Source organism: Equus caballus, chromosome 5 (assembly GCF_041296265.1).
Source record: "Equus caballus isolate H_3958 breed thoroughbred chromosome 5, TB-T2T, whole genome shotgun sequence".
NCBI lineage: Eukaryota > Metazoa > Chordata > Mammalia > Perissodactyla > Equidae > Equus > Equus caballus.
In genome coordinates this window covers 27,278,423-27,293,786 of record NC_091688.1, presented here as the reverse complement: position 1 = coordinate 27,293,786, position 15,364 = coordinate 27,278,423, and the positions used below count along the sequence as shown (strand labels likewise).

Genomic DNA, 15,364 nt, shown 5'->3' with positions numbered 1-15,364 from the left:
TAGCTGTACCAGTCGTAAAACCATCTTTCTGGGTCTTAAATTGTCAGTCCCTCTCTCCCACCAAAAAAGAATTAAATGTGGGGAAGTCAAACTATAAATGAACATTAGCGCTAACGAGATTCCCTGATAGCCAGTTTTAGTAGTGGTATTTAATTTTACCCTCCCCATAAATCTGTGGGAGCCAGGGAAGTTTTTTAACATCTCGTTGTTAATTAAGATTATGCAGATTTTCTCCTGCAGGGGCTCCAAGGACCTTTGACTCCAGGGAAGGTAAGAGAGGGCAATGCTCTGACTTGATAGCACAGAGCCGCAGGGCCCTGTGCTGCCCACATCCAGGTGCCAACGCTGCTCCATGACTTCCCTGGATGGCCAGCAGTTTGCCCCATCAGCACCAGGTCTGGAACCGAGGGGGAAGTCTCCACCTCCGTCTTTTAGGAACTCTTTTGCGACTGGCAGCCCAGAAATGATGCTTTGAAAGCCTGGCAGGAGCAGGGGGTGTACCCTCCCAGAGGGACAGATTAGGTTATCCTTTATGGTTTGTTGTCACCCAAAGGAAGATTCACAAGGTGACTCGAATGATCACAGTTCAACTCAATTCCAGGTCTCGTCACTAAATCTCTCTCATCCTCTGTTCTCAGAATTTCTTTCTCTCCACCAACAGGTGGTGCAAAGCCGTGGTCAAGATGCCCGGCTGGGTTTGCCCGTGGTTCTGCCACTTATTAGCTCCATGGCTTTGGGAAAGTTGCTTAACCGCTGGTGCCTCACTTGTCTCATTTGTCAACGGGGATAATCATCGTGTCTAGGTTTGTTGAGGGGATTAAATGAGCGAGGACACGTAAAGGCTGAGAGCCACCTGGCACCCAGTGAGCATTCAGTAAGAACTGGCATTAGTGTTGCTATTATGAGCATCATCATCATCACCGTCTCCCAAAGGGAAGAACAATCCCTGTTGTCCCCTGTCACTCAGGGCGAGCGTGTGAGAAGTACCGCGCACGCAGTAAAGCTCAGTAAATATTTGAGGAATGAATGAATACATGAATGATAAATGACATCGGGGAATTGCAAGTGCTTTGTCTGATGAGCCCTGTAAGAACAGAATATTCCATCCTTCTGATTGGGACCCACTGGACGGACAGCCCAGTAACAAGTGGTAGGGCATCACAGACAGAGAAGAAAGGCCCCACTCCTGACCTTGAGAAATTTACCATATGGGGACATAATGCTGTCTCTCTTGTGCTTTCTTCTTCAGCTCTAACAGTTCATTACAACTGTTCTACAGGATGCATTAACACCAGGTGAAGTGGGCGTGGGTGTGGGATCCACAGGGAGTGAATACAGCTACAGCAGATGTAAGTATACACCCTAGGTGCCCCACCTGTTGGTTCTAATCCTTCCGACCACCTTCACAAGTTGGGGTTGTTATCTCCATTTTACAGATGAGGAGCCCGAGGTGCAGAGAGATTACAGTCACGCCACCAGGGAGTGGGAAGCAGGGTTTAAATACAGCTCGCAGAGCCTCCTTTCTTCCCACTACACCACACTCACTCGTTCTGCGGCAGGGGTCCACTCAGGGTGTCAGCACAGAGAATGCAAGCCAGAAAGGGGGATGGAGCCCAGAGAGGAGCGTTTCGAGGTTTCCCCAGTGCCCCCCACCAGCTCCCTCTGTGCCTTGGGAGCCTCCCAGCCAGCTCCTATTGGCCTTCAAGGCCCCCAGTGGCCTGGTTGATGGCAACTCGGTGCTGGACAGCCAAGCCTGCCAGCCCCTCTGCGCCCTCCCTGAGTGAGGCACGGACATAGGGGACACAGGAGGAAGTTACTATCAGGCAACCCCATGGGGTCTTGCAGCCTGAGGGGCTTCCCCAGGTTGGTGTCATTTCCCTCAGCATCTCTCACTTCTAGCTTCTATTTTAGTATTTTTCCTGAATCCCAAGCAGCCTGCCTGTGCTTAATCTTACAGAGACCTCCAGCCATGAGTGGTGACGGTGGGAGGGAAAGGGAGCGGGGAACAGACAGCCCCGGGGTCTTCCATTCTTTGGCTGAGATTTTTTTGACTGTTCATTGTGCTAAATACTTTATCTACTGTATTTAATCTCTTTCACACAATTTTATGGGGCAGGGATCACTATTCACCCCATTTTATAGATGAGAAGAAAGAGAGTTTAAGTCATTTCTCCAAGGACAGCAGCTACTCAGTGGCAGAATGTAAGATCCGAAGACGAATCTATCCATTCCCCAGTACCCTGGGGGTGGGAAGTGTAAGCTGCATTAGTAAGATGCCAAAGAGAGAAAGCGGCAGACGCCTGTGGTAGTTGTCCTTGTGGAGGACTTGGCAGTGTGCAATTTTTCTGCAGACATAGAGACATACAGGAGGGAAAGGCCTAGCCTTACCCTAGACTGGTTAAGTCAGTTTCTCAGGGTGAGTCTGGGCATTCCTGTTTTTTTTTTTTTGACCAAGATTAGCCCTGGGCTAACATCTGCTGCCAATTTTCCTCTTTTTGCTGAGGAAGACTGGCTCTGAGCTAACATCTGTGCCCATCTTCCTCTACTTTATATGTGGGACGCCTACCACAGCATGGCTTGCCAAGCGGTGCCATGTCTGCACCCGGGATCCGAACCAGTGAACCCTGGGCCGCGGAAGTGGAACGTGTGAACTTAACCGCTGTGCTACTGACCTGGCCCCACTCCTGTTTTTGATGAATACACTGGGTAATTCTAATTGGCAGCTGTGGCTAAGAATCACTGTTCTAGGCTCAGGGAAGAGGAGGAAAGGCGAGATAAGAAAACCCCATTAAGGCATTTGAGGGCCTTAGAGCAAACATGGGAGGGAAGGGGTCATTCTGGGAGGTCAAAGATCCCAAACGCAAAGCCCCTGCCCAAATGGAGAGGCCCCACCCTCACCTGATAATGCATCAGAGTGTTGAGCCGCTTCCAGTCGCCCTCGATCTTGGTGGTGATGTCCTCGTCTTGCAGCACAACCCGGGCGATCCGGCCTTGACGCCACTCTGGGTGGAGGAAGTGGTACAGGTAGCATTGTGAGGGCTGGGGGCTGTGAGCCAGGATCACCCTGTCGTGCCTCCTCTAGGGACCTGGTAACCCCAGCTTCCTCCAGCTGGTGCAATGATAGCGCTTAAGATATCTGGGGCTCCACGGGGTCAAGGTAGCTGGGGAGAAGCGTGGGCCTCACCAGAGGTGGCCACATCTGAGGAGGCAGTGCCCTGGGAGAAGTATTTCCTGTGGCTCCTCACCTGGGTAGGACCCAGTCACGCCCCCCGGAGGGGCGTATGCAGGGCAGGGCTTCCCATCTTCCCATCCATCCCACAGCCAGAATGCCCCCCTGGAAGCTGCTCGTCCACCCGGTGCCCCCACACTCCAAGGCCAGGCCTCCTACCCAAGTCCATGTCAACGGCCCTCGGCCGCTGGGAGTAGGGCACGTTCTTGTAGACAGCATCGAGGATCTTCTCCTTGACTTGCGTGATGGTGTCACAGTTTAACACCTTCACTGGGATCTCTGGACTGTTCTCGTTGTCGGGGTTGACACAGTTCAGGATCTACAGGTGACAACAGGAGTTGAAGGAGTAGTTTGAAGGAGAGGGAGTGGGGCCTCAAATCTTTTCTTTCCAAGGCTCACCCTCCTTACAGGGGATCTAGGGGTGGCTCTCCATGCCTCAGTTTCTCTCACCTTCCTGCCATCTGCCAAATGACATCGTGAGTTATTATGCCCACCTCTTCTTTCTCAAAGAACCAGGACTCTACTTTTGAGCTCATGAATGGCTTAGGGAGGGTCTCATCCTAGAATGAGGCACTGTAGGGGTTTCAGGATGGTTCCATGTGTATCAAGGGCTGGCCTCCCACTTCCTCTAAGGCTCTATATTAGGAATCAGCAGACTCACATTTTTCCCCATAATACTAATTTTCTCATACCTAATGGTAGGTGATCTTTCTTTTCCCCTCAATATTATCTACGGTAAACTGAGGCAGAGAGAACTCTTTGGGCCCCCTCAAATGAGATGGCGTCGGGGGGGGGGGAACTTAGGTGTGTCTACCTGCCCTTGGCACACTTACCACACCCCTTGGACCTGCCCCCACACTGTTCTCCCAGCCTCTCTATGGACCCCTCAGACCGGCTTTGTGCTCAGAGAGCAGAGTACGCATCAGAGGCAGGAGATCTGCACTGTCCCCCGAGCTTTCAGCCTCCTCACCAGGGTCTTGTACTCAATCTGCTGCCGGATGAGCTTGTCCTCGCTCAGGGAGTAGCGGGCCTCGCCCGTGATGGCGTCGATGGGGCCTTTCTCCATCTGCTGCTTGATGGCACAGTACAGCATGAAGAGCGGCTCCCCCGCACACTCCTGTGGGCACAGGCAGGGCGTGGGGCATGTGGCGGCACCAGGCTCCTTCCTTCCCTCTCCTGACCTTGCTCCTGGGCCTGCTTTGCTTTGGAGCACCCTGGCCAGGTAGCTTCCTGTTCCTGAGGGGGGTCCCCATGCAGCCCTCCCATCTTGCCCTCAACTCCTGGCACTCATCTCACTCCCACTCTCACCTTCAGGAACTTGTGCAGGAGGAAGGCAAACCAATTGGTCAGCATCTTCTCAGCCACAGACTCCGTCCTGGGGAGGCAGAAGGGACGAGGGGCAGTCCTTTACCGAGGGGTCCAAGAGAGGGGCCTGGCTTGTTGTGTGGGTCATGACCCAAGAGACAAGGCATGAAAGAACACAGGGCTGGAAGCCAGGATGCCTGAGTCCTAGCCCAACTCTGCCAGTAGCTGGAAGTGTGACCCTCAGCCAGAGGCCTCTTTCTGGGTCTCAGTCTATCTTAGCTCAGGGCTAATTTTCCTCAGCACAAAAAAAAAAAAACAAAAACAAAAACCAGATGCTGAGCATCCATCCCACAGAGCTGTAAAGAACCACATCTCCCCACTCCCTTCTGGCTTTAAGGTGATAAACCAAGTTTCTCTGCCCTTCTGGGATTTCTTGCATGCCTGAATATTCTATTTTGCATGTCCAGCAGGTCCCTGGTACCTGCCCTTCCAAACATCCACAGTCGGACTGCCTGAGTTCAATCCTGGCTCTGCCATGTACGGGTGGTGTGACCCTGGGCAAGTCGTTTCTCCTCCTGTGAGTTCAGTTTCCCCATCTCTCAGTGGGGACAATAATAATAATAATATCTATCCCACAGAGCTGTTGTCAGGGTTGAATGAGTTAATATACTAATATACGTACAGTGCTAAGAATAGCGCCTGGTACCCAATAGCCGTCATCACTGCTGTCATGTGGGGTCATGGATCCCAGCCCCTCAGGTAGAGAGCAGTGTGGGGAAGTGTTTAGCTGACAGGGGATCGGCTTCTGCAAGCACCGCCCCTCCCCCACCCCCCAACCTGGGCTGCAGATCTGGGGATTTGGGAAGGAACAAAGCGGCTGTGACAGACCCTCAGTGATGGGGATGCTAGAGGGGTGTTTTAACTCCCTGCACGTGGTGCAAATTATACCCTCTGGTTGCAGTAAATCCCAGGCATTTGCCAGGGTGGCTCAGCAATCTGGGCCTGGGAGAGAGTGACAATGGCAGAAGAAATTGTAGCTTTCTCCCCGGGCCCCTCCCAGCACCCTCTCCCTGCATTGTGCCTGAGATTAGCTCCAATTTAAATACAACAGTTCTTAATGAGAGTTTCTAATGCTCAGATCGCAGGATGGGGGCTCAGCACTCAGAAAACAAAGCCGTTCCTTCTCCTTCCTCACCCCACGTGGGACCTGGAAGCCTGAGACCTTGCTCAGAGAAGGCTAAAGAGGAGGCAGTGAAACGGAGATGGCGTATTCCAGGCTCTGCTGCCTGAGGAGCTCCAAAGCTGTGCTCAGCTTCCCGGGGCCTCCAGAGACGGTGGGCTCAGGGGATGGATGCCAAGGTCTCCAACCCTCTCTCCTGCCAGGAAAATGGCAGTAGGGGAGGGGGCATGTGGTGGATGCTGGTGATTCAGATCCAGGAAGCTGGATGCTGAAGGGACAGGCTGCACCAAATCGCTAGTCTGGCGCTGTCCAACAGGACCTCCTGTGATGATGGAGATGCTCCCTATCTGTGCTGTCCAACATGGCGGCCAATATGTGGCACCTGAGCACTTGGAATGTGGCTAGTGCGATGGAGGAACTGAATTTGCCATTTTATTTTATTTTACTTAGTAGCCACATGTGGCTACCCTGTTGGACGGCCCAGCTCTAGAAGCATGGGGAGGGAGGGAGACTGCGAGACAGGTGTTATTAGTGTCATTCTTCCCATGGAGACACTAAACAGCAGAGAGGTCACATCACTGGTCCAAGATCACACAACTAGCATATGGCAGAGCTGGGGTTCAAGCCGAGGACTGTGTTCCTCCATCAGGCTTAGAAGCTGCAGACCTTGCACAGCCTCCTGGGCTGAAAGAAGATCAGACTCTATACTATGGGACATGCAGACATGGGCCTTTCTGGGGAGGGGCACCCTCTCATGCTGCTTAGGGACCTCCTCTAATGAGGCCCCATGTCCCTGTTCAGATGCCCACTTCCTGCCCCACCCCTGGCCATGGGTCAGACCTCCGGAGAAGCAGCTTGGGGTGGTTCTTGTTCTCCAGGTTCTTATCAATGAGGTCAGAGAGCAGCTGCTTGAGGACGTCAGTGGCGTACTCCAGGCGGCCCTGCAGGCCGGTCATGATGAGCGAGGCCACGTTGCCGCGGTCGCGCATGGAGAAGCTGCGCTGGAGCTCCAGGGTGCGGATGAAGGTCAGCAGGAACACCTTGTTGTTGATGAGCTGGGCAAAGAGCTTCAGGGCCTTCTCCACGTGCTGCTGCCCATTGCCCTGCACCTGGGTGGGTGTGATGGGCGCACCCTCAGAGGATGGGTGTCCAGCCTCCCAGCCCGGGCTCTCACTGAGGGCCTTTGCCAGTGATGATACCGGCATTGAGACCCTCTCCACGATGGCTACAACCACCCTCCCCATCCCCCACTCCTCCATGATGATGTAGGAATGGTTGGTCTCTGAAGTCTACAGTCTGCTCTGACCTTCCACTGGGTTGGGAGGGTCGGGCTCCAGGCAGAGCCCTAGGAGGGGATGCTGTCCATCTGATTTTCCCAAGGGCACACTAGGAGATGCCCCATCAGACTCACTCCATTTACTAGTCTCCCTTTAATCTCCTCCGTCCTGATTTATTATCTTTAGTAAAACAAACCAACAAACGAACAAACAAATCTCAGAATCATACGTCTTTCCTTAAGCCACCTTAAATCCATTTGAGAATGAGGCAGAATCTTAGTTAATTAATTCAGTCACTAATTAAAAAATGACAAACAATGAGCCTTCCCCTGGAATCATCCCACAGAGCCTGGGTGCCCCCCTTGGCCCTGATCTTCTAGATCAGGAATATCCCCCTTGTGCTGAGGCTGTTACAAGCTATTTTTCCTCCTCACTCCTGCCTTCCTCCGAGCTGCTGGGCCCCACTGGCATTTCCTAGGAAACCCAGGCCCTGCGTCCCTGCTGGGCGGCTGGTGCCGGAGGCCAGTGTTACCTCCAGCTCCCGCAGGACAGGATGGTCCTCGATGCCAGGGAAAAGGACTCGCATTGCATAGGTACGATAGTCCAGGTAGGGGATTCCTGAGCGGTCCAGGTCGCTGGTCAGCTCATTGATGTCTGTCTGGAGCTCGGCAAAAGCTGTGAAAGTACAGTGGAGACGGGGAGGCTCAAGAGGGGAACTGGGGCAGGGGAGGAGACAGGCGGGAGGAGAAGTTTGTGAAGGAGGAGGGGAGGGCTTGGGGTATAGAGATGAGGAGGGTTATAGGGGTGCATCTCCAGAGGGTGTGAGATATCTCCAGGCTGCCTTTCTTAGGTAGTGGGAATATGGGTGATTTCTATATCTCCTCCTCTATGCTTATCTATAATTTTGAATTTTCCACATATTGTAAGTGTAGTTAAAACAAAGAAAAAGGAACATCATGACTTGGGTCATTCAGTAAAGATGTTGCAGGTGCTGAAAGTAGGTGAGAGACAGTGGCCGCAGAGATCAAGCAAAGACCAGAGCAGGCAGCTCTGCTCCCCTTTTCCAAGCAAGAGAAGAAATCAGGAGGCAAAACCCTTAGGGGACAAGGCAAATCAAAGCTACCATGAGATGCCACTTCATACCCATTAGGATGGCTATGACCAAAAAATGGAAACAAGTGTTGGCGAGGATGTGGAAAAATTGGAACCCTCGTACATCGCTGGTGGGAATGTAAATTGGTGCAGCCGCTCTGGAAAACAACTTCATGGTTTCTTAAAAAATTAAACATAGAATTACCATGCAACTCAACAATTCCACTCCTAGGTATATAACCAAAAGAACGGAAAGCAGGGATCTGAATAGATACTTGTACACTCGTGTTCACAGCAGCATTACTCACAATACCAAAAGGTGGAAACAACCCAAATGTCCACTGCCGGATGGATAAACAGAATGATGTACATATATTCAATGGAATGTTATTCAGCCTTAAAAAGGAATGAAATTCTGACACATGCTACAACATGAATGACACTTGAAGACATTAAGCCAAGTGAAATACGCCAGACAGAAAAGGAGAAATAATGTATGATTCCTCTTATATGAGGTACTTAGAGTAGTCAAATTCACAGAGACAGAAAGTAGCATGGTGGTTGCCAAGGGCTGAGAGAAGGGGGAATGAGGAGTTATTGTTTAATGGGTACAGAGTTTCAGCTAGGGAAGATGAGAAACTTCTGGAGATGGAGTGTGGTGATGTTTGCACAATATCATGAATGTCCTTAATGCCACAGGGCTGGAGGAGGGGAGAGCCCTGTGGTGTAGAGACAGCGAGGGTTAAAATGGTAAACTTTACGTTAGTATACTTTAGCGCACACACACACAAAAGTGAGAACAAAACCAAACCCAGCCTTGGAGTGCCCTGACCATCAGGGCCTCGGTGACAGGGGAGCATCCCCTTGGTGGCAGGCCTGTCTCCTGGTGCCCCCTTTTCCCCAGCCCAGCTCTTCCCTTTCATCCAGCAGAGGGCTTATTTCTGATCTTGACATTTGCAGCAAAAAGAGAAATGTTTTGATTCCTAATTGAGATGTTTACCCAGACAGCCTGCCTGGTCCCCAGCCCGAGGGGATGCCAGGTACACCTGTCACCTCACGGCTGTGGTTGCGTGGGAGATGGAAGAAAACACGTCTCCACTCCCACACACGTCCACGGCCAAGGACGCCAGCAAGCGGTGGCCTTCAGAGAGCTCAGCCTGCAGCACTGATGGAAAACAAGCCCTGGGGGTGGGGATGGAGTGGGAGAGGGGTGAGGTACTCGCCCGCCATTCCTGCTGCTGCTGCTGCTGCTTCCACAGGCTACAAGGGTGAGGGCGGCTATGCAAGAACCAGGAGCCAGACAGTCCCATCTAGGGAATCTAGAGTCTGAGACAACAGAGCCCAGAGGGCTCTGACTGTGGGGAGACTGAGGCCCTGAGAGGGAGAAGAAGGCGGCCAGTCTGTGGGATGAGTCAGGACACAGGGGGAACAGAATAGTATGATCAGGTCTGGGGCCTCGCTGTGGACATCCTTATTAGGACTTCTCTAGCCCTAAGAGTAAAGGAAATTCACAGGAAAACAGAAATCAAAGCGGAGTGTAATGGCTTGGGGCAGGAGGGGTGGAAGTAAAGATGAGAGCTGTCTGTAGGGAGTGAGGTAACATGGCTGGTGAAGGAAGAGGGTCCAGGAAGTGAGGGAGTGCCTCCTCTTACCTTCCTTGCACTCCAGGGCCACACGGGACTCCAGGTTGTCCATCTGCATCTGGAGCCTCTTGAGAGTGAGGTCGTTTTCCCGGGACTTCCGCTTGTAGGCAATGAGGACGATGATGACGATGATGAGTAGGAGGCTGCCGCCTGCCGCGATGCTGACGATGGCTGGCAGGGTCAGCAAGCTGTCTGAGATGACACTCACCGAGCCAGGCGAGAACACCATCCCGCCCACGTGAACCTGTGCATTGCACACACACAGATGCTGTAGAGCCCTGGCATGCTATCGAATGCTTACCGTTTCAGGAAGGACATGCAAGACCACAACCACACAGTGCAGATTTGGATACAGAACAACTTCCTGCTTATTATCTGCCTTTCTTTTCTTGCGCTCTCAACTTCTACCCATTTTAATGCAGGGCATGGAGATGAGGAGCCATGAAGAAGATGGAAGAGAGAGCCTTTCCTTGTGACAGCTCATGCATGCCCAGCAAGGAGGGAAGGAAGTAATAAGAAGCAGCTTCACTCACCATGACCTTGTGCTGCCCCGTGAGGTTGGGAGGCTCACAGAGGAGCTGTGTCTCGGACACAGTGACAGCGCACGGGGTCTCTCCAACCAGCACCGTGTAGTTGAGTTTGGCACCTCCAGAGGCAGGAGGGCAGAGGTTTTTCCCCTGTAGATAACAGCAATCTTAATAGGAGTAACTGACACAGGCGTGCAGAAGTTAATTGCCTATTTAAAAGAGATTAAGGAGACGGGGGACGGGCAGCCATGCAAAGACCAACAGATGACTCCACGGTAAGTTTTTGGAGAGGACTTCTAACAGCCATAATTCAGGGAGACAAAGACAAAACGGAGGGTGGAGAGGATGAAAGGGAGGAGGAGGGTGGGAAAGAGAGGAAGGGGAGACAGAACCCCAAACAAGTGAAAATTCAAGGGAGACGTGGGATATAAATGAAAGTGGCAGAGTAGCAAAACCCTTGGACGGATTGTACAGGGAACCGTGAGCTCATGAAATTGCGTGCAGGTTACGGCGGCCACAGAAGTTGTCAATAAAGGGAAAGGGTTACTTCCAATGCGCCACAGAAATTTTGGTTTCCGAAGCTCACAAGAACAAACAGAAATATTCTAAAGTGTTTCTTGAGAATCCCAAGGCAAGATATGCCGCTCGATGGGTCAATATCTATAAACAATCTCCCTTTACAGGGAGCTGACAGCTTTGCGAGTCCACGTGCGTAGAAAGGACAACAAGATGGGCCCCGGGAGGGGGGCTCTCACCACCACTGCGTGTGGCATGTGCTGCACTCCGCACGCGCCTACCTTCAAAATGATGGGGGATCCCGGCTTTTGATCCAAGACGCCTGTAGGGCTGAGCAGTTCAAAGGTCGGGTTGGGGTAGTAGATGAACTTGGTGTCGTTGTAAATGAGCAAGGACTGGACATTGTTAAAGACGAATCCAAACTCGTCTGGCCGTTCCACAGTGTCCAGGCCGGGCCGGTAGTCCGTGGTCAGAGAGGGGGCCAGGCAGGTTAGGGTGGTGGTGTTCACAACTTTACACACCTGAGAGGCCCAGAGCGCAGCATTCAAACACTGAACGAGGGCGGTTGGGGGTCCGCTGCCGCCCCTCCCCGCTACTTGCCTTAACCAGTCACCCTTGGGTGACTTGTTTGTCTTCATTAGATGCTGAATCCCTTGAGGCAAAGGGCTGTCAAAGTTTTTTGGGGGGTTCATTTCAACTTCATTCATTGATTCATTCATTCATTCATCCACCAACACTATTTGTGGGCCTGCTTTGTGCGAGGCAAGGTGCTAGGAGCTGGGGCTATCTAGTGAAATAGTCCCAGTCTATGGGGGGGGCCCCGATTCAACAAGCAGTACAATAGAGTCCGGGCAGAGGGCCTGGAGCACAGAAGGGGCACAAGCACTGTCAACTGTAGGAATGGATGCGAGAAAGCGCCCTGGCAGGGAAGTACAGGTACTGCGGGAGTGTCAGCGTGTGTGCACAAGCGTGTGTGCATGAGCGTGTGCGCGTGCATGTGCATGCCCTGAAGCAGGGTGAGCGTGACTCAGGGAAGAAATGTATGAAATTTAAGCTGAAGAATGAGTAGGACTTACCTAGACAAGGAGAGGGAGAGGTGGGGGAAAAGTCCCAGGCAGAGGGGACAGCAGCAAAGGCCCGGGGGTGAGGAAACATGGGATGTTTGCGGAGAAGTAGGACAGAAACAGTGTTGGATGTGCGTGAGCGTGTGTGAGCGTGTGTGTGTGAGTGTGTGTGTGTGTGTGTGTGTGGTGAGGAGCAGGAAGTAGTGTGAGATGAGCACTCTGCCAGCAATCGTAGGTGTTCAGTTAATGTTTACCGAATACAAAGACGAATGAGAATTCTCCTTTAACTCTTTAAATATCCTATTCAGCATCTCTCTCTTCTCCAACCAAGGGCCCCTCACTCGCACGGGGGTGTAACCTTGGGATTGACGCTGAGTTCATAACATCCTTTCTTTCTAGTGGACCCTGGTCTCCCAACTAAAATCCCAGCTGGGCTGGCCCCTGCTGAGCATGAGTTGTGCCGTGCTCTCCTCTGGCTGCCCAAGGCAGCAGCTGGACTGAAGAAACCAATACAGGACGCCCTGTGGGTCCTTGGGAAGGAAAGCTGGACCCCTACGCCCTCTCCTCCTGGCTCCTGCTCGGCACGGCTCCATTTCAGCTTTGAGAGCCACGGTGTCCCAGCAACAGCCAAGGGCATCTGTGAGAACTCGGCCTGCTCAAGTACACGCTGTCCTGGCAGGTCCACACATGTTGTGTGTCTGGCCAACATACACACATGGGCTTCATGGTGAGAAAACAAGACTGTGTGTGAAATCGCAAAAAAGCTGACACTTGCACAGAGATTATGTCAGAGCTCCAAGGCCACGTCTTAACCCTCCCTTTCCAGAGGGAGTTTAAGAGTATACAAAACAGCTTGCCGAGGCTTCAGGCTGCACTGGAGGTCACTTCCCATTCCTACCCTTTGCAGCTCCCACTTCAGCAGCTCCTTAGGAACCTAGTGTCCCTTTCATGTTCCAGCTGGGGACACGCTGGCATGAGGAACACTGGGAGTGCCGTCAAACGGGTAGAGTCGAGCCAGGGAACCTCCAGTCCTGGGCTCGGCAGGGCAGCCACCTAGCCTGATTGCGCCTCTTCACTGGCACCCCCGTCTTGCTCCCCGCTCATTCCAGCACCCCTGGTCTGGACTCCTGTGTGAATAAGCAAATCACTCCAGAACAAGCAGCCTCTGTGTGCTTCCTGCCCCGTGCTGCATCGGCACTTTGTCTGCCAAACATTCCTTTGGGTTTTGCGGCCTGCGCTTTGGCCCTTCTCACTTCTCACTGGGGTTGCTTCAAAACCCAAAGGCAAGGGGTAGCCTCAGTGGGCTGAGGACGCCATGGGGCCCAAGCAGGGCTGCAGGGGGCAAAGCGCTTCTTTCCTACCACTCCTGAAGAAAGAGGCATGGGGCCGAATTTACCAGCTTCTTGCTGTGGAGCCAGCTGGAGGGAAAACTGCCCACCCAGGCCTCTCCTCCAGGCCTGCCAGCCTGCAAACTCCAGGCAGGCCACCACAGAAGCTGAGGGCCCCCCACTCGAGAGGGAGGAACTACTTCTTAACTCCTTGAAGCACTGAGGTCGCAGTGCGGGGCTTGGGGAGGTGCTGGAGAGACCCCTGCCCAGGGCTACAAATGCATCCTGGACCTGAGCCTTCTCAGACTGATCTCTGGTATGGGGAAGGCCTTCTCAGTGCTGTCTATTCTTTAAATGGCTTCCTGAGAACTAACGTTGCAGCTTTTGGAAGTTGACCTTGTCAGTCATGTACTCATCCTCCAAAATGCCCTCTGTACTCTATTAACTGTGACTTTTATTTTCTGTATTGTGACCCTTTGACACCAGGGCCTTGCTGACCCTAGAGGGACTGCCCCTCCCCAGGTTAGCCATCCCTAGAGATAGCAAACTTGCCTGCCAGCTAGAGCATGCTTTTCTAATGCAAACCAACCAATCCAGTGCCATTACCCCCAATCACCTCCTTTCACACTCTGGGTGAGGTGTGATCCCTAATCACACCTTCCTTAAACACACCAGGGCCAGGTACCCAACAACAAGGGACAGCCCCTGGCACCTAAAATGATTCAACTTGGCCAGTCCTAAACCTGCTCGCCTTGCCTTGCTAGCTCCTTCCTGTGGAAGCCATAGTAAAGGCTCTTGCCACAGTTTCTCTTTCTCCCTTTGCTTCTTAACCCACCGTGGTGCTTCCCTGTGTGGCCCCCCAAGACATGGTGTGCCCCCTCTCTTGGATGTGTGAGTAACAAACTATCTTTCCAATGGCAGGCATCTCCTGGTCTGTTGGCTTTGCCATACCTGAATAATAATAAAGCTTAAATTTTAAAACATGGACCCAATTTGGGGTTTTTGTATTCCTCCTGAGTGTGAGCTCACCATTCCCGTTTGACTGGAGGTGGAGTGGGGCAGGGGCTCTTTCACCCATGGGTCAAGCTCTACACTTGGCATAAGGAGGCATGTGGTCTTCTAGTCCAAAGAGCTGTGACCATGGTGGGGACCGAAGATGTGATACAAGTGCCCCCATGTCTCTGGCCTGATGGGATGTCAAGCCCACTGGCATGTCATGTGGTCTGGTTATGAAGGGTCCAGATGTTTGGGATCTAGCTTGCCCCTGCCACCAGCCACCTTTATGATTAAGGACAAGTCATCACTCCTTTCTGGCCTTAAGTTTCTCCAGCTATACAATGAGGGGGTTGGACGAGATGACCTCTGAGACTTTTCCAGATCCAGCCTTCTGGCACTGTCATTTTGTCTATTTCTGTTTCCTAAGGAAGCCTCAAGCATGCTGGGAAGGCGTGAGGGATAAGAGGGGAGATACAACGCCATCTTCCCATCTCCCTCTCAGCCTCGTCAATCCCCTGAAGGTCAAAGCACTAATAACAGTAATTTGCATGAAAAATAATAACCATAAGAGCATCTCCTGGACTATAATTACGAATACAAAAATGTTTCAGAAAATATTGGCTGGAAAAAGTGAGATGGAGCCACTAGAACAAACCAAAAGATTTATAACAATAGATCAAACATTGTGCTCTTAGGATCGAGAACTTCTTTAAAATCACAAAAATCCATAATGAAAAAAAATTACTTGGCTCTGCATAGAGGAGTACAGTAAAATGTTCAACCTGATCATCTTAGCAACCGGGATGGAATTATCTGCTCGCAGGGACTAACGTTTATCAAGTGCCACTCTTAGTGCCAGCCAACTGCTGCATGGTACAGATCTGCGAGGTGAATCTTATCATCACCATTTATAGCCACGGAATGGAGGCTCAGAGAGGTTAAATGACTTGATCATGGTTGTACCGCTAATAGATGGCAGTATCCTGCTTCTAATCAGAAACGTCTGAATTTGGAGCCAGAATTTCTTCACCCTCCCACACGTCAGACCTCAAAGTGAACATGGCATAAAACAGGGCCCTTTTCCTCTGTATCTTAAGCTCAGAAGCCAGTACCTTCATACACTCATCATATCACCTCCTGACAAGAAATGATTATACTGTAATTATAAAAACCATTGTAAGGTTCAGGTGTTTGGAGCCACGATTCG

At 51.9% G+C, this 15,364-nt stretch overlaps 1 protein-coding gene across 2 annotated transcripts in view; it reads right to left on the bottom strand.

Annotated features, from left to right (window-relative positions):
* PLXNA2 (plexin A2) overlaps positions 1–15,364 on the bottom strand; it is a 213,014-nt gene that overhangs the window by 13,388 nt on the left and 184,262 nt on the right. For both annotated transcript variants that reach the window (XM_023640785.2, XM_023640786.2), the window contains 9 exons: positions 11,051–11,290; positions 10,260–10,403; positions 9,736–9,970; positions 7,524–7,666; positions 6,555–6,823; positions 4,538–4,604; positions 4,200–4,346; positions 3,389–3,548; positions 2,899–3,002 (listed from right to left, as the gene is read on the bottom strand). In XM_023640785.2, the coding sequence (XP_023496553.2) occupies positions 2,899–3,002; positions 3,389–3,548; positions 4,200–4,346; positions 4,538–4,604; positions 6,555–6,823; positions 7,524–7,666; positions 9,736–9,970; positions 10,260–10,403; positions 11,051–11,290 (1,509 nt within the window). The remainder of the gene's footprint in view (positions 1–2,898; positions 3,003–3,388; positions 3,549–4,199; positions 4,347–4,537; positions 4,605–6,554; positions 6,824–7,523; positions 7,667–9,735; positions 9,971–10,259; positions 10,404–11,050; positions 11,291–15,364) is intronic.